A 19,402-nucleotide genomic window follows, 5' to 3' on the forward strand; every position below is an offset into this window, starting at 1 on the left:
ACAAACTTTGTTACATCTATAGCAACAGGTAATTTTCAAAGAGTCTGAACCACAATTTCCATTTTAATGGAGGTTTTCCTACACTTTGTAAAAATGGTGGTGGCTGAGCAAATTGATGTATACATGAAGCCATAAAGCACAGCTGTCAGAAGGCAGGTACACAACAGGGATGCAGAATAAGGTGCTGACTGAAAGAATGTTCAAAATTGGCAAAATATTTGTTTCTTGAAGGCTTCGAATCTACAAATTTGCTCACCATAAAATGTTCCAAGGAACACAGTTGGGAAGTGCATCTGAAGAAGAAACTTAAATGACAATCTCTGTTCAAATTTCAGTTTCCTCTGATATTTCACTTTTAAAATGGCCGCTAATGTACATGCACACCATGCAATTCTATGTAAAGCATCCCAATCAAGTAAAATGGCCTCTCCAGCGTTGCGGGCATCAGTTTTCTAAAGCCGGTGGAGTTTATTTTGGTCAATTGCTCCACCCAGCTGGCGTGCTTCAGAGAATACACGCAACAGAAGCGATCAGCAAAACAAAACACTGGAAGCACGGAGGATGGAGCAGGGGCCATGAAAAGGAGCCAAATACCTTTCTCCTCAGTCGCAATGACTAACAAGGTTGTCGGTGGAGGCCGCAACGTTCAGTTTGCGCCACAGGCTTTGACACGAGCACTCAGTGGCCAAGGCTGAAAACACACGTAAGACTGTGGGCACTCGGGATTCCTATCGTCACCACTTGTAGCAAGAAATCACGCAGTACCAAGGTGTAAGTTAAATTCAGATTTATTGCACATAAAGAATGCTCACAACTTAACATGTCCTGTCTAATCAAGGTCCTGGCAGCAACTGACATAACTGTCACTGCTAGAACCTTAGACAGGAGAGTTCCAGGTGGAACCTATGAGGTCACAATACATCTATATCGGTGCGTGCATAATAAGCTGCAATGCTACCTACATCCAGTATCAGGCTTTCACCCAAACATGAGCGGGAAAGGTAGCAAAGGAAGCAAGGAAGAGAAAGACAAAGATAGGAAAACTGTGTCAAAGAAAGGAAGAAGGAATGAAAAAGAATGCTGCAAGTGGCAGATGAATACACTTGAAGTTTGGGGTGGTGGAAGACAGAGGTATGAAATGGAATACAACTAGGCAGCATTGGTATTCAGCTAACCCAGCATTCGTCTGCGCCAGTGGCTAGCTCGTATGGACAAATTTGGGCCTCCACATGTTTTTTTCTTTTTGTTTTACAAATGAAACACTGAATATTATGTTGCTGTATTGTGGCAGGCAAGCACTAGGGGCCTGATTTTAATTAAGGGTGGAAAACGCTTTTACATCGGTGAAGTGTGTTGTTGGCTCTCACTCTGATCAATTCACCTTAGAGCTCAGTGGGATTGCATTACAATTTCCAGCACATTACATTGGTACCACAGCTACCTTCTACATCTCTGATTTCATAATCTTTTGAACCTGTAAATTCTTTCTGATTGGGCATTATAGTCTGAGTTCAGTTAAGCAGCACCAATTAATTAATTATTGTCACTAAAGATGACTCAAGGTCTTAAGCTGTAGAAATATGGAAGGCTGTGTTCATAGAATTTTGTTACATAATCAAAACTCAAAAGTGAAGGAACACATCAACAAGAGGCTCATTTTCTACTCCTTCAAGGACTTAAATCAGCTTTCCATCTCTTGCTGCACTCTATAACTCCTTGGTTATGTAGAGTGTTAATGTTATTTTGTTTTAGGAAATGACACCCTGTAGAACAGAAATGAGTACTTGAATTGAAAATTCAACCCCAAGTTATAATTCTGTTGTTACCATGTTTTATTTGGTCCTGCAAGCTAATGAACATGACCATATATGTGTATGCGGCAGCCCTGGTGATGTGTGGTCGTTGTGTTACATTACTCAGTGGGTGAGGAGACACAAATAATTTGCACCCGACAAGTTCCAAATGAAAACATTGTTTTTTTGTTTATTAATTTTTATTTTTAATAAGTCCGCTTCATAAAGGTATTTGCATGTGTTAGCTCAGCTTACAAGCACAAACTTCCTTTTTACCATATACAACCACTTTTAACATTTAAAAGATGTGTTTTCATTCGTATATATGAGTTAATCTCTCACAAGTCGATGCTAGTGGTCCACAGACGTTTTCTCAAACTTTTCTCATCCCGTCCCCAATTTGCAAATTGGAGATTTACTCCTCTCAAGGACAGTAGTACATCTATTACACTTGTGGGTATTGACAGCCAACACTCCCAAAATTGGTGAGGGTCTATGAAGAGAAGTTTCCTCAGTAAAACAGTTTCCCCATTGAGAAAAAAAATATTAAAATAAGAGAAATGAAATTACTCAAAGTGAAGCACTTTTCCCAAATGCAGTTGTGCACTGTTTACATTTATATTACACCAATACAGTGTAACCATGGGTGCAAATCTGCTCACTGGTGGTTGTTCTAGGACAGGAATACTTTCGAAAGTAGTAGAACATCCCAAATATGTTTTAAAATGTGCAAGGTTGTGTGTACTCAAACCCTTCCAAGCCACATTGCCATTGCCCCTTGGATAAAGTCCGAGATTTAAGGAGTTATCTTAGATTTGATGACGAAGGAGCTGTGCCATGAATTAGCAGGCCTCCCCCTCTGCCAAACCTGCAGTTCCCTAGCCTCATGGAGAGCTTGGGGAAGTGCCAGATTTCCAACCTAGCTCCACTGTCGGAAAAAAGTGACCCAACAGCCCATTCATCACAAGGCTACTGGGTCACAGTGGCTGATGGCCCATCTGAGTTGGGATGCTGTGCAGTGGCGGCCAGTATGGATCTGGGGTGGTTGGGTGGGGGCGAGGATGTAAGGAGGTATAATTGTATAAAAAAGAAAACTTAACTTAACTCCTCACCGTTCTATCCTACGTCGTCTCTCCTCTGCCGAACAGAAAGCAGTCAGGCTCTCCTGAGCTAATCACAATGCTGCAAAGCAGTGTTAAACTAGCTCATGATCTAAATTAGTGTTCCATGTTAATATATAAAAGCATCAGGGGCCGTAGGTGCGCCGGCGCAAACAATGATAATGCGCCCTATTATGGTGAATGAGCTGCCCCCAGGACAGCCTCGACCTCATGCTGCCCGGGGGCTGCGCATTCATGTGAAAACACGGAGCAGCCGCTCCATGTTTTCACTGTGCAGGCGGCACCCGGCTGCACTTTCAAAGGGGATTGGAGATCCCCTTGCAGTGACTGCACCCGTCTGCAGGGGGATGTCTGGGGGGTCCATGGGACCCCCTTTAGCCTCTGCAGAGGGCTGCTCTCAGTGGGCGCACTGACAGTGCGCCACCTTTTAAATGGTGCACTGTCAGTGCGCCTCCTGAGGGCTTCTCTGCCTCTGTACCTGCGTCTGTAATATGGCGCGGGCGCAGAGTCAAAGGAATTCCCTCATTTGCATGGGGCACGCCCCTATGCAAATGAGGGAACGCGCTCTGAAGGTAATGGTGGTGCATTAAGTGCACCAGCACTATCGGTATTATAGAAGGGGACGCACAAGCATACTGGGTCACAAAACATACTGGGTACCAATTAGCAGTGTCCCAGTGCACACAGTCAAAAACCAGCAGCATCAGTCCAAAAATGTTCTTACACTAACAATTACCAAAATCAGGCATTTTAGAATATTTCTTTTTTCATGATGTTAGCTGGGGTTTTGAAATCTATTGTGACATAATTTATTTTGTGGCTTCTTTAAAGCTTTCACTTTCCTCCACTACACAAGATAGAAAGTGTATTTTACTGATGCTCTGTCTTCATTCGCCATAGAAGGCTTTTGACTTCGGTTTTGATGATCATACATAAGATCCTGTTTTCAAACTCTTCTCCGTAAGTAGTTAGATCTTCTGAAAAGGAGGGCATTAGTTCCTCAGTTCTCCACCTTAACAAGTGTGCTGTACTCTATTGTACGTGTCTTGTCATTGCATGTAGGTTGTTGCTCATCTTCTTGTGAGTCAGGGTGTTTACATGTTTATTGTATAGTCTATAGGAGGGGACCCCAAAGAATGTGAAGTAATGGAGCACTTGCTGCATTAAATTAGAAATGGTACTACTGCGATGGCTAGGTCTGCAAAAGTAGAAATGGCTGACGTTGGCAAAGAATTAATAGAATTTTTTTTTTCATTTTTTTTTTTTAATTTAAAGTGATTTTATACATTACCCGAAGGTGTCAGAGCACTTTACAAAAGAACCAGTTGCGTTACATAAGGACTTTGGATAACATGAGTTACATAAGAGATATAAACAGGAAAAAAATTGCAAATATACAAGTGGAGCGAAAGGAGGAAAAAATTGCAAATGTACAAGTTGTAAAGTCACTCAAGGAAGAGATGCACACAGATAAACTCTAAAATCACATAGGAATGGTAGTAAGTACAAAGGTCTACTACATATACTAGTGGTTAGAGTTATACATACAAGTGAAGTGAAAAGAGGGAAAACTTGCAAATGTACAAGATGTAAAGTCACTCAAAGAAGAGATACAAACAGAAAAACTCTAAATTCACATAGGAATGGTAGTAAGTACAAAGGTCTACTACATATACTAGTGGTTAGAGATAAATATATATACAATTTGCCACCTGGTTCTTTCTAGGGAGGCTTCGAAGACATGACACTGTTTGGTATTGGTTGCATTACATGGGGTGTTATAGCTAAACAACTGTTGAATGTTTTTTCTGCAGGTAACACTTCATACCGGTCTGCCAATCCCTGACTTCTATGGCAGCAGGGCATCTCTACAGGCTTAGAAGCGGACGATATCAGGAAGTCGGGCTCGCACCTTTCTTACTCGCGAGGAGATTAGGTACATTTTCAGAGGCTGAGGACATCTGTGGACACTTGCTGATTAGAAACCCAAGGAAACCAAAAAAAATGAATAAAACAAAAAAGTAAAAATCAGAATGAACAAACTTCTCTTTCTTACCTGCAGTATTTGTACTCCACAGCTGTGCAGCATACAGTCCATTCTTGGCGTTTCCAATGGCATTGTGTGCATATTTGCTTTGTTATTTAGCTCTTTCGGCTGGCAAAGTACCTACATAGCTTTACGTGTTATTGTCATTACTTTTCTTTTGAAATGTCCTTCCAGTGAACCAGATTAGCAGCCGAAGTCAGAACAAAAATACGACTGACAATTGTATGGCAAGTGTTGCATCACTTGGAAAATTAAACCATCTATAAGGAAAATCAGTTTTAATATACAAAATTCCCCATGAGGATGACAACTGCGCATCCCCATAGGCACGTACATCTGTTCAGAATATTCTTTATTACACACATATCTGTCATAGAATAGTTTCAGTCGCTGGAAATTTTGCACACCGTAAACTGGAAAGACATGGGTTTTAGTCGCCCTATAATTTGACACTGTTTATTTAAATACTGTTAGGAGCATACATCCCCACCTCATAAACAGTTTTTTCCCAATGAATTGATGCATGTGGCCTACTGATAATTCAATGACAAGTGAACAAATTAGAAAAGAAGGCTTGAGAAGAATTTTGCGATTTAGGGCATTTGGCCGAATTGCTAGTTTGGTGGCGGCCATCCCTCTTGTTTGATGATAGTATCAAGAAAGGCCAGGCAAGTCAAGCATCCTATTGGTTCACTTGGCTAAATAACAATGCTGTTCAAAATAAAGATGCAGCATCTCCCATGTTCCGCAGAAAGCTCCTTTGATACCCCTAGTTGTATTTTTAGCTTTGGTGAACCCAAGCCTTAAAAATAGATCACCAGGTGTATTTTGTTCTTGAAACATTTATGAAGAGATTTATACTGTGAGGATAAGATTGTGTGTAACCAATGGAGCTGGGCCAGCAGTCCTGGGTGAAGTCACATCTTGACACCCTGCCTTCCCCTGACAGGATGGTCACATATTTTACTGTAAGAGCAACCTGGTGCCCCTGCTAGTGCTCTGACCTACTGTCTGTTGCCTTCCTCTAGAACCAGCACTGTAAGGGAGTTGAGGCGCTAGGACGGGAGATTAAAATCAGTCCATGGAATGCTCATTCTCAGGAAGACATAAACTTGTTGCCATACCTGTACACCTGTGCCTACAAAAAAAGAAATAAATGCTGTATTTTGCAAACCGATAATTTCTGGTAATGGAGAAGATGTTGTACTTTTAATTATAATTGACAGGTTTACATTGCTCTTAACAGAGAATTCATGTATACAGCTTCTGTATTTGAAGGATTGCATGCTGCATGTTGTAATGCTTTAGTTCCACTGGGTTCTCAAAATGTCCTCTAGGGGGCAATTATATTCAGTTGCCATAAAAAATGCCAGTGAGCCAAACAGTTTTTTTTTTTCTAATAAGTAGTTTTCCAGCAAGAAAAAAAGTTGATGGATTCACTTTCCAGCCAAAAGAAATGTATGTAAATAGGTGACCATTTTACCATAAATGTCAATTATATTTAGAAAAAGTTCAGCTTTGTTAAATTGTTATCGAAGTACCGAGTTTACCTAATTTATTTAATGGGTGCTATCTTGTTCAGATATCCATGTTAGTAAATCTCAGCTGCTTAGAAGAACTCTGTTGCAGGACAACACTGCTGTTACTGGTTTATTTTTGATGAGACTCGATGGCTGGGCCACTCCGGACTCATTTTTATTATTACATTGCAGTTCCCTGTTCTTTGCAGTGTTCATTCTGCTTCCCTGAATTTTAGTGACTTGTAAGATGTAGTTTACACTGTATTGCAGACATAGCTGGATACAGCTGCTGTACTAAAGAAACTTATGTTTGCTGTTCCAATAAATTACTTTTACCAGACAATGCCAGAGTTTTGCAGTATGTTGTCACAAAGCTCTTATACAAATGTTAAGCAATTTTTTACCTTGAAATCTTATTGATACTTATCCTCTTAAACTAGTGATTACTTATATTTCTCTCTTAATTGATCTTTGTTTCCTCCTTTTATTGTTATTCTGTGGCCCACATTAAAACTACTTCATTAATTGTGGTGTGTTAATACCAAGCCCAGTTATTCTGAATCCAGTTTGCTGGTGCTGCAGGTATCGGCTAGTTAAGCAGACAAAATTACCAGCAATATACAAGTAATACATTATAAACCCCATATGGAATGGGCAATAACATTTCACATCTTGTTATTACACCGATTTCCACAATGGTATTCTCAAATGCTGTTTTTTCATGGAGCTATAATCCTTCACATTGAAACTACGAGGATCTATCCCCTCTATTGCCTTTGGAAATTGTGTCTGTAATATTGAATGCCGAATTACTACTGCCTCGCGATATCAGGTTGGGCAGAAATCCTTGCTTCTGCTAAATTTATATAAAGAGGTTACGTCTAATGTGGGCCTGTTCAACTTGACAAAAGCAGAATCACAAGACCACCGTTCTAAGGAACTGTTTTTGGTATTTCAATGAAGAGATCAATCATTGATTATGTGAAGATTTCCTTGTAGCAGGTAGCTGAGGGACTGATTTATAGCTTGGAGGGTGGCCCACCTTCCTGCCAGGGTGGCAAAGGTTATAACCTATCCCACCGTAGTGGACGACCTTCCACCAAATTTAGAGATCTTTGCCTGTCTGGCGAGGTGATTAAGCTTTAGCTTGGGCTATGGGGAGGACATGCCAGGTGGTACCCACCCTGCAGCCTGCCCTTGACCATGGGATCACTGCAAGTACCTATGAAGGAGGTGGAAATTGATGTTTCTTTAAGTGTACTTGTTAGTCTGGGCTCACAAAGTTTTTACACATTTGCCACTAGACCATCAGTATACCCAGACATTCTGATACAGTAATGGTTTATGTAGAAAGAATGACTTGGAAGGCACTGGTACTAGTGACCAAATTCTTGTTGGTAAATATGTTGGACATGGTGGAAGGAATGAGAGATGAGAGCATATATCTAGTACAGTGGAGTTGGGAAAGTGAAGGGAGGGAGCAAATTGTAGAACCACACTAAAGTATGGAGGTGGGGCAGTTGAGGTAAATAATGCGCTGGAGATGTGTCCCGAATTGTCTTGGGAGGAGTGCAAGTTTGTGAGTGATTTAAAAGCAGAAGGTACTATTTATGAAAAAAGATTACTCTAAGTTGAGAAAGCGTGTTGTGCTGAGAGAGGGAATGTGAGCGATAGAAGGACACACAGCTGGTGCAGGGTGAGGAGGAGGCTGGTGGTAGAGGTGTAAGGCATGGGTCCAGCATATCTGCTAAGAATGAGGGCTGGAACAAGAGTAAACAAACGTTGGCAAAGCCAATAGGTATCACTTTTGGGAACAATTAGCTTTGCTAATGAGTTTTAGACATGCTGCACAGCTGTACAGCATGACTAAAGAATAAAACATTTAAAAAACTTTGACGGAGATGGATATGTCATTTTGTAAGTGTGCACACTACACATGTACTCAAAGTAGGATGGGTAGCACAGGCGCAAACATCTAGATAGAGCAACACGGAGATGTGGAAAGCAACACGGGGACAGAATCAACATCAGAGGGGCAGAGAAGCACATGGCAAGACAACAACACACCACGGGGTCAGGGAGCACAGAAACACACTGCGAGACAGAAACATGAAGACTGGGGGCAAGGGTAGAGAAGCGTACGGCAAGACAGAGCAATAGGGAGACAGGTGGGGGGAGCACAGAAGCACACATTGAAACAGAGCAACACAGAGCCAGGGGCAGAAAAGCACATGAGGAAGACTGCTGTAAAATACACACACTTTCAATGAGTGCTTAACTAGCAAGAAAAATATCACCCAAAAAAATATATTGTATCCATGCTTTAGGGGATGGGAAAACTCATGATGGGAAAGTAAAGACTACACAAGCCATCAAATGAGAAGCAAGCAATTGAGAGTGACAAGGAGGCCAAACAATGGTAAACAATGGGTTGACAATAAGCCTACTGTAAACTACCAGAATGTTTTGCATCAGGCATCACATGTTCTGTCTTAGGCAAGACCTAAAGCAGGAACTATAGAAGAAAGGGGGCCGGATAAATGGGGAGCGTCATTAGAGGGTAAGCAGTAGCGCATGAAATACAGTGAAGTGGCTGATATAAAGGAGAAAAAAGAGAGTAGAAAGAAGGAGGAGAAATAAGAAGAGCAAGAATGGGAGGCATCTGAGTAGTAGCTCAGTTCAAAGGGATAGGAGCAGAGGTGTGGACAGGATGGTACCGGCACTTACAAATGGGGACAGATAGACCTTGGGAAGGAGAAAAGGCATCAGAAGTTCCAGCAGGTCTCAAGGCTCCCATGCCAGCAGGAAGAGTGGTGAGGTAAAGGATGAATCATTGGCAGGAAATAAAGATATTGATGAGATTAAAAAATAGCAAGGAGACAACAAAACAGACACTGATGTGACAGAGAAGTATGGAGAGAAGTGGAAGCATTCCAGGGATGGGGTATCTTGGAAAGGGTGAAGGATTTGACGTTGTACTCAAGCAAGTGAGACTGGCACGGTCTAGAACAAGAAGAGAAACGTTTTCGGCTGCAGCAGTGCTTGAGGATTGCTTTGTTGCTGGGTTTGGAGGAAACAAATGCATTTTGTACTTTATGGACAAATGAGTGTACGTACAGAAAGAGCTTGCTAGGAAGTGGTTACAAGGGACATTTTTTAACTGGATGGCCTGCCATGGCTATTATAATGCATATTTTGATGGACGGGTGGACATTTTTGTCTGGACCGGCTCATGAAGCAATTTAAGTGCAACAAAGCCAGTGGTGGCCTGTGTGTGATTAGAGGTTCAAAAGACAGTTCAGTAGAAGAATCCTTTGATAAGCTGAGACACAGACCATCAGCAGTAGGTCCAGACAGAATGTGCACAGCAAACCAGGGTCCTGTTTGCTAAAGCTGACATTACAATTGTTATCTCTGTACTGGGCTGAATGTATGACATTGTTCTGCATTCTGTCCATCAATTGTTCATTTTGCAATTTCTGTACTGGGGTGAATGTATGACATTGTTCTGCATTCTGTCCATCAATTGTTCTTTTTGCAATCTCTGTACTGGGGTGAATGTTTGACATTGTTCTGCATTCTGTCCATCAATTGTTCTTTTTGTATTCTCTGTACCAGGGTGAATGTATTACATTGTTCTGCATTCTGTCCATCAATTGTTCTTTTTGTATTTGTCACCCCGAGTGGGACGGGTATGCCCAGACGTGGGTCCCGTGCTCTCCATGCCACTGGAGTCAAGCTATCCTGGCTGATGAGGGCTGAAAGCCCGAAACCGGTCCTAGGATGCTTGTTTCCAGTCCAGGGAGGACCAGGGCTGGCCGTTCGGGCTAGACTGTTCCCATTGGGCGCAGGGTCAAGACTGATTTGCATATGGCTGGGTCCAAACTGGAATGGCATGGTGAGCAAAAAACCGATGGATTTAGGCCCAGATCTCTGTACTGGGGTGAATGTACGACATTGTTCTGCATTCTGTCCTTCAACTGTTCTTTTTGCATTTGTCACCCCAAGTGGGACGGGTATGCCCAGACGTGGGTGCCATGCTCTCCATGCCACTGGAGTCAAGCTATCCTGGCTGATGAGGGCTGAAAGACCGAAACTGGTCCTAGGATGCTTGTTTCCAGTCCAGGGAGGACCTGGCCTGGCAGTTTGGGCTGGACTGTTGCCATTGGGCGCAGGGTCAAGACTGATTTGCATTTGGCTGGGTCCAAACTGGAATGGCATGGTGAACAAAAAAAAAGATGGATTTCGGCCCAGATCTCTTTACTGGGGTGAATGTATGACATTGTTCTGCATTCTGTCCATCAATTGTTCTTTTTGCAATAAAGCTGACATTACATCAGGCTTCAAGTAATGCTCATTCAGAGAGAGAGCTGTCACACAATGGGGTTTGTCGTCAAAGAGTGTTACTACTGCAGACTGGGCAGTGTCCTGTACAGTGATAGAATGTTTCAGTACGTTCATGAACTGGTTAGTGAGAAAGGAGAGAAGTTCACAGTGGCTTTCTTATTATCTGGGTGGCATTCGGCTATTGGAAAACCAGGGAAGGATTACTGGGATAATGGCATGGATAAATTTGAGGAGGTGGCCCAGGGCTACTGGTGTCATAGGCACCTGAGATTGTTATAGGAGACTTCCACTGTACAATCAGGATTCATACAATAAAGCCTTCGAACAAAATGGTGGTCTTCAAGGTCTACTTGACATGCTGCATGTTGGCCAGGAAGGTGACACTGATCCTGCACCAAAAACCCCTGTGTTAAATGCATTTTGCCATCAGTTATGACGCTGTGTAGCCCATTGGTTAGGGGTAACATTGTATTACAACATGGAATGCGCCTAATTCGCCTCTTACATGGCACCGAGCAGGTTCTGCAGCTTTAGGACTCGTTCTTAAGGGATTTCAATGGCATAAGAGAGGTAATGAACCAATGAATTGCAGTTACAAACAGATGCCACATGGTACATCATTTTGGAGAAGTTTTTGAAAGGATGTGATTTTCAGGGAAGTGGCTGGAAAAGTAGATGGAGTGGAACTGAAAAATAACAGTGACTTCCACAAGTAGTTTTCCATTTTGATAGTAATGATGAGTGAACTGTTAGTCAGTCTCTCAGTTACTGAATGCAGCCAATTGCCCACACGTCCTTAAATTGCTCGGGTCTTTGGTGTTTGAAGCTGAACATTAGCTTCTTTGCAAAGTTTTCCTGGGATGCAGGATCAAATTGCTCATACTCTTTTGCCTTTTTTAAGCTAAAATCGTTCAGAAAGATATTATCGAGATAGCGAATTCCCAGTGCAGGGACTGGAGCAGGGGCTTTGAATGGGCCAACGATCAGCAAGGGAGCGTGTCCTGCGGGAGGCCAAAAAGCCAAGGCAGGGAGCCAGCCTCCATTCATAAACTATCTTTCCCTGAAGAATGCAGGAAGTTTGGATTCTGACGTAGAATCAAGTGATCCCTTAATACTGAGACCCTGGTAAGGGACCGGTCAGTCTAGAGACATACAGGTGGTGTTACCGAAAGAAGGTTACTGAGTGACTAGTTTGCGGAACTGACTACAGCCTCTTTTTATCAATGGGGCGTCTGGATTGGCAAGTCAAGATCTGGTAACATTTATGCTGGTAGACATATAATTTGTGGCAAAGTCTATGAGGATGGTTTAGGTCCTTATGCACCATCTTGTCACTGGATAGCATGAAGCATTAATTTAAGGTCAACAGAAATGAAAGCCTTTTTCTCCTAGATACCTAAGGCGTGGTCCCTAACTAAGAAAAAGTGTAGGCTGAGAATCATAACTGGCTAGTCAGCACAGCAAGAGGCAGGGGCTGGAGCAATATGTAACATTATTTAATCACATTGATAGTTATATAGCGCTTTTCACTCCCCTGTCGAGACTTAAAGAGCTTTCCTGGGAGGTGGGTCTTGTTGCATTATTGTGATAGCACTTTGCAGCACTGGCAAGGTCATCGAGTGCTCCCATCTGCATTGGGTTCCTGGGCATCCATTTTACATCAACAAGAAGAGTAGGCCGGGGAGGCAAAGCCAGACCTGAGGGGACTGCGGCTAACAAACGCGAGGGTGCTGGTCCTGAAAGCTGATTCAGTGTGTGGGAGGGGGCAAAGGGGCAAAGCCATAGGGAGAGGGGACTACTCCTCTCCCCTCTTCCCCATTCCTTCCTTCTTCCTCTGGAGTTGGTAAGCATGCAAAATCCCAGAGCAGGGACTGGAGTGCAGGGTGTGAACGGGCCAATGATCAGTAAGGGAGCATGTCCTGCAGAAGGCCAAAAAGGCCAAGGCTGGGAGTCAGCCTCCATTCTGGTTAAAAGCTGTGCTGTAAAGAGGATGTCCCTGCTGGAATGACAACACTGCAGAACTACGACAAAAAGATCCTTTGGGCCTGTGCAAGGTGTACAGAGGCGATGTGAGTCATGGCTAGTACGAATCCTGGCAAGGCAGTGAGCAGCAGCAGGAGAGCAGGCTCATGGCAGTGAAACCAGAAACCAGTGTGGTACCGCCTGCATGGTGAGGAGCTGGAAGAAGCAAGGAGGGAGGTCCACAAACAACCACTGCCCAGGGGGGGATCGAAGCTCCGTGATAGGGATGAGAAGGCCCACAAGGATGAACAGGAGCTGCAGCAATTGCTATCGCGGGCACGCACAGCTGCCAGAGTACATGGGGGAGGTCTTCAAAGCCCCTGTCACCCCCCAGTTTGAGCAGCAATAGGGCAGGGAGCCATACCACCGGCAAGACAAGCGGGTGTCAAGGGTTCGCAGGCAGTGCATGGCAGCATCAACCGTGGTCAGCTTAGGGTCCGCTTTGCATGAAATAAGCCTGATCCCCCAACCCAGCACCTGGACCCAGGATGGCATTGCAGGATGGGGAAGCCAGGAAAGGCAGAGGATATTCAGCGCTTCCACAGACAGCAATGGGACCCAAGGGCTGCAGAGGGATGATTTCCAGTGGGCGAATAGAGCCAGGGCAATAGGTCCACTAAACACCCAAAACCAGCAGCTAACTGGTGAGCAACTAACAAGCTGGGCGGCAGGCAGCGCCGAGCCTGGAGAGAGATGCTTGACATGATTTTCAGGGCGTATAATGCATGCTGCTGACTAAGTGCACATGAGGGCCACAGAGAATTATGGCATCTGAGCAGGGGAGGTGACACAGCAGGCAAGCTAGCACAGGCACAGACAGGCAGCGTGTATGGGCAGCCCCCGCCACAAACCAATTGTGGCTACATGTCACAACAGCCACTCATCCTAGCACGGACAAGCAAACAAGGGATTCAGGCAGGCACCATGGGCATATAGGGCCACATTTATATGCATATAGGCCCACTACTATATATATATATATATATGTGTGTGATTTCACCAGCACGCTGGTGTGCCTCACACCCGCTGTGAGTTCTGCAGTAATGGTGACATGGGAGCGAAGTATTCAATGTAATACTGCCAGAAACGCCTCCAGAGGATTGCTCTGCCGACCAAGGCAGGTTATGAATTGTGCAAATTTATGGAAGCTGGTAATCTGACTGACTCTATCGGTTGCATCCTGGCATAACATCCTGTGGCAGGCATGGGGTTTGTGCAACATACAGCCCTATGGGAGCTTAAATGTGGTGAACTAACCATTGGTTTGAAAGGAACATGGCAAACTGTGCAAATGAGGACTCATTACTTAACTATTGATGTGAGCTGACTGTGAGATTTGAGCCAAGACAACAGTATAATGTATACTTGATTTGTTTATTAACAACATGGTGGCCACTATGAGGATAGAACTATTGTAGTCCTTCTTCACTATCATGTCTGCGAACCCGCCAATGATGAGCGAGCTCCTCATATTTAAAATCCCAGAACGTTGTCTGCAATGGACTGTATAATTGGCATTGAGAAAGGCGATCTGTTGCCGAAACGAATTTGTAACAGGACTCACATCGTATATAAGAGACACAAAGGATGTTTTACAATATATAGAGAAGATCAAATGGGACCAGACTTTCAACTAATTGTCTTAGAAATCTCAAGTCTCAATATGTGTATCGCACCTCAAGATGGCTTGGCAGTCATACAGTTTTTTCTAAAGAGTCGCCATCTGAGATACACAGAACATAACACCATGCTGTCAGAAATTATAGAGTTTTGTTTGAATAACAATATCTTTCTGTACCAAGACCCGCATTACAGACAAATATCTGGTACGGACATGGGAACCTGCTTCGCCCCCAGCTACTCAAATTTATTCATGGACTGGTGGGAGAAGCAGGTGGGCTGGGTCAAAGCCAATAACGTGTGGACAGCCAGGGTAGCTACATGGCATAGGTATATTGATGACCTCTTTTTAATTTGGAGAGGCTCTGCCGAGTCAGCACAGGCGTATATGGAGATCTTAAACACCAATAAGGTCAATCTTGAATTCATTGTAGAAATTAGCTCTACCTCTGTGAACTTTTTAGATCTGGAGGTGTTTGTATCAGTCAATGGCCTATGCACCAAACTCTACAGAAAGCCCACGGTGGGTAATTCCATACTTCACACCACTAGCAGCCACCCGCATAGTTTGATAAATAGCATTCTGTATGGGGAACTTCTGTGAATAAAAAGAAAAACACCACAGATCAGGATTTTCAGAGAGCAGGCCAGGATAGTCTAACTAGATTCAGCTATCGGGGCTATGGTAAACAGACACTGCAACAAGCTTACAGAAAGGGCAAAACAACATCTAGATTGGAACTACTGAGAGATAAACCTAGGGTAATCAAAGAGACAGGCAAATTCCGTTTGGTCACCACTTTCTCAGAAGATGCTAACCAGCTAAGGAATATTATCCGCAAGAATTGGCACACGTTGAAAACCGTTGCAGTCATAGGTCAAGATATACCTCCTAGACCCATGATAACCCATGATAACCTTCAGGAAGACAAGGTCACTGAGGGATAATTTGGTTAGCAGTCATTACACTAAGGGAAGTGTAGTGAACAGGATTTACATGGCTTCTCCCAATGTGGGAAGTGTAAGGCCTGTTCAAATAGCAAGAGGACCATTTCATACACAGTGCCAGGATTAAGAAAACTGAAATTGATTAGCAAATTCCTCACATGAAGTACACCATATACGTTCTATTGTTTAGTTTGCCCATGTAAGCTTAAGTACATTGGGAGTACCATTCATCACACGAAAATTCACATATTGGAACAAATGAGAGCAATCACAAAGAAGGACACAACATATCCGGTTGCGAGACACTTTAGTACACACCATAACAGCAACAGGGATCTTCTGACCTACTTCTGTCTAGACCATGTAATGATTAATCCAAGAGGAGGAGACAGAATCTTAAGACTAAGAAGGTTAGAATCACAATATATCATCGATTTACAGACCAAGGCTCCAAAAGAGATGAATAGTAACAAAGAGTTATCATTTTACCTATGGGAAGGTTGCTATATTGCTGATGTTTATCCAATAGAGTCCATGTCTCAAACTGATTTTCTCTACCATATATATAATTTATATTTGTTTATCTTTTTATTTCCTAATCTTCTTCTTTTTCCTTTTCTTTCCGTTTTACTGTCATTCTCGTGAATTTAAATCATGATATGAAAGAAGTTTATTGAATGCAAAGAGTTTTTTCTGCAGACACTGACTACCACATGTTATCTGTAATTTGGGTACGGAAGAAACGGAAGGTTTTTAGATGATGTTTGGGGAAGAGTTGCCCATCCAGGGCACAATTATGGCGGTTGTACTATAAGTATGAGATTGGTATGACATTGTTTATGGCACTGCGCTTTTGTAATATGTATGCACATGAGAGTGCTGTTATAAATTGCATAATGAGGACGCATTTGTCTAATAGAAAGATTTCTAGAGCAGTCCAATTGCCGGTTTCCTGCTCCCGCATCGTCGGTTCTCCAGCAAGCTTACTACTTCGGAACCTCATTCCAGGTCCACGGATCCTTGGTTACCTGAGCCAAGTTGAGCAACCAATTACAAGACTTAGCCTTCGGCTACGTCCCGCCGCTTTTATTCTTACAATCGGTTCTGAATCTACCGCGGCTGCGGTTATTCAGGTTTATCGCACAGGCATTATTGTTCCTTGTCCTGATGATGATCCTTGCATTTGTTTAATAGGATCGAAACGCCGTCGACAATCATAAATACCCGAAATGTTTAAAAACATGATTTTGACACATAAGGGTGTTGTTTAAAATGTTTGTTTTCTCAAGTATTGATGATTCCTATAAGCAAACTATGTATTCATGCCTGAACCTCCTTGTTTCTATGACCTAATGTATGTACTGGACGCAGGCTTGTGTCCCACTTCATCAACCTTCTTAATTTTGGTTATTTTTGTACATTAGTAAAATTCATGACCTCTGTCCGGCTGGATAAGTCTTTTTTTGATAAGTACTGATTCGGGTCCTTATTTATTATTAACCCTATTCCTCTTATGACTAGGGGCAACTGTTGTTTATAATCAATTGTTTATGGCACTGCGCTTTTGTAATATGTATGCACATGAGAGTGCTGTTATAAATTGCATAATGAGGACGCATTTGTCTAATAGAAAGATTTCTTCTCTAGGTTGAAAAGGCCCATACCAGGCAAAATCATGCAAACCGTCTATTGCCAATATCCGTATCCAACACTGTATCCAACAAGGGTCTAAAGCCATACGATGAATTGTACTGTCTATGATTAATTGATCATGATGAATGTGAAAAATGGACCACTATAATGGTATGCATACCACGCTAACATGGCGTTATCAGGCTCTTTGCACAAGTCCATCTTTTATTGTCATGATGAAATTTCAAATAGTGACTGTTCCCGGCGCGCCTGATACTGACGAAGGCGACTGCCGAAACGCGTCTGTATGTGTTTGCTGCGCAGTTCAAATAAAATATTTTAGGAGCTCACCCCCGAGAGTGCATCAGTTTGTGCATATTTGGCACAGATTTACAGAGATATATATATATATATGTGTGTGTATATAAATCCGTATATATATATAATATTCACTATAACATATATATTTCTCTGGGTTTATATGAGTCAAATGTCCAACTAACTATAACGTCTCTGAAACCTATGGTTTCTTCAGTGAATTTCTTAGGTTTTTTAAATGCTAATTTCTAACTGTAACGTCCCTGAAACCTATCTTTTTTTCTGTGAATTTCTAAGGTTTTTTAAATGTAAATTCCTAACTATAACGTCTGTAAAACCTATTGTTTTTTCAGTGAATTTCAAAGGTTTTTTAAATATCGAACTACTATTGTGCAATTTGTCATTACTACTGTTTTTTTCTAACTTTTCAACTACATAAAATAAACTGCAAAACTACTATGTAATGTGATATATTTCACAAATTACGGTGAATTTTTAAATAATACAAAATAATTTAACATTCAGAAAACAATTTTTCTCCCTTTTTTTGCTGTCATCAGCTACTACTTAACTTCATTATTCACAGTGATGTCAGAGTAGTTTCATCATAAACAGCAGGGAAAAAAAACAATCAACTAGATTGTAAAAAAAAAAACAAATCCCTAATTCTCACAAATATAATACAAAATCAACAAAAATAACACATCCAATACTATTTCCAATCTTCAAATCTTACCTTTACTTTGTAGTTTCTGTGAACATTTTCCAATACGCCAAATAATGTATCAAAACATTTGCTTTGAAAGCAGCCAGTATGAATTCCTTAAAGTATCTTTACACCTTCCCACAAGTCGAATGGTGTATCTAAAATCTTTGTTTCATAAATATCAAGTCTATGTTGAGTATTTCATAAGGCAATCTCGGTTTCATTTCCAAGTTCGTATCGTTGCAGTGACTCCAACCATTATTACACTTTAAATAAACTGTATAATGTCCACTTGTGGTAGTACTTCCAGCATGGAAAACAATAGCAACTGTTGCAAAAGTTCTTCCAGAAATAGATACTTGACTAGCAACAACATTTTTAATTTTGGTTTCCACTTTTCTTCCATTTGGTCTACAGCGTTATAGCATTATAATCAAATATTTTCCATATCTTTTTAGGCATAATGTAGATAGCATTGTTGATTTACAATGAGAACAGATCATCTCGTGATCTGCTTCTTTTAGTAATTTGGAAAATGGTACAAATTTGCAGTCAGGTATTGTAAAATATAGAAATCGTTCTCTGTCAACTATAGTGCTTGAAGTTAACGAACTCTGTTCACATTTATGTTCCCATTTGTAACTGAGTCCAAGAAAACTCTCAATCTGAATTCCTTCATCTTCTAGTACTCCAAGCATAACCATCAGGAATTCTTGTGCATCATGTTGTATATTAGCACTGAACGTTAAAGATCCAGTACATGTATCCAACAGTTGGCGAATACCAGAAGCAGAATGGATCTTACTTCGATCAGTTCTCAATTCCTGAGATAAAGTATAAAGTACCGAACATAATCTTTTTTCCTGACTTTCCATATTTCACTATAAACATCTTCAAGATAAAATATAACGTTTAGAATAACATTACCATAGCAGTTGACACCAGAAGCCTTTTCTAATTGGAATCCGACACCATCATCACTTGTTTGTATTTTCTGCTTCTTTACATCTTTTCTTTTCTCTTGATTCTGTTTCTGCTTTCCAACCATAGTTGATTCTTCACCATGTTTGCATTTTGAAAACACAACGCGTTTCTCATAAATAGGATATTCACCTAAACTTGGAGCATAAAGCCTTCACAAACGATTATATTCTCTTACACAATTAACACCAGCACTAACCTTGCTCTCATCAAAATTAATTGAATACAAACCAGACAACGTTCTAACTCAAGATAATGCAACATATACCATTCCCTCTTTAAACACAGTTCTTCCTACATTTATCAAAGCAATATCTGCATTTAAACCTTGAGATTTATGAATAGTT

General features: G+C 41.7%; 1 protein-coding gene across 10 annotated transcripts in view; it reads left to right on the plus strand.

Annotated features, from left to right (window-relative positions):
- TRIM9 (tripartite motif containing 9) overlaps positions 1-6,814 on the plus strand; it is a 422,460-nt gene extending 415,646 nt beyond the window's left edge. For all 10 annotated transcript variants that reach the window (XM_085626964.1, XM_085626966.1, XM_085626968.1 and 7 more), the window contains one exon: positions 4,729-6,814. In XM_085626964.1, the coding sequence (XP_085483090.1) occupies positions 4,729-4,794 (66 nt within the window). In that variant the 3' untranslated portion in view covers positions 4,795-6,814. The remainder of the gene's footprint in view (positions 1-4,728) is intronic.
- The last annotated feature ends 12,588 nt before the right edge of the window (positions 6,815-19,402 follow it).

The sequence above is a fragment of the Triturus cristatus genome, chromosome 9 (assembly GCF_964204655.1).
Source record: "Triturus cristatus chromosome 9, aTriCri1.1, whole genome shotgun sequence".
Lineage (NCBI taxonomy): Eukaryota > Metazoa > Chordata > Amphibia > Caudata > Salamandridae > Triturus > Triturus cristatus.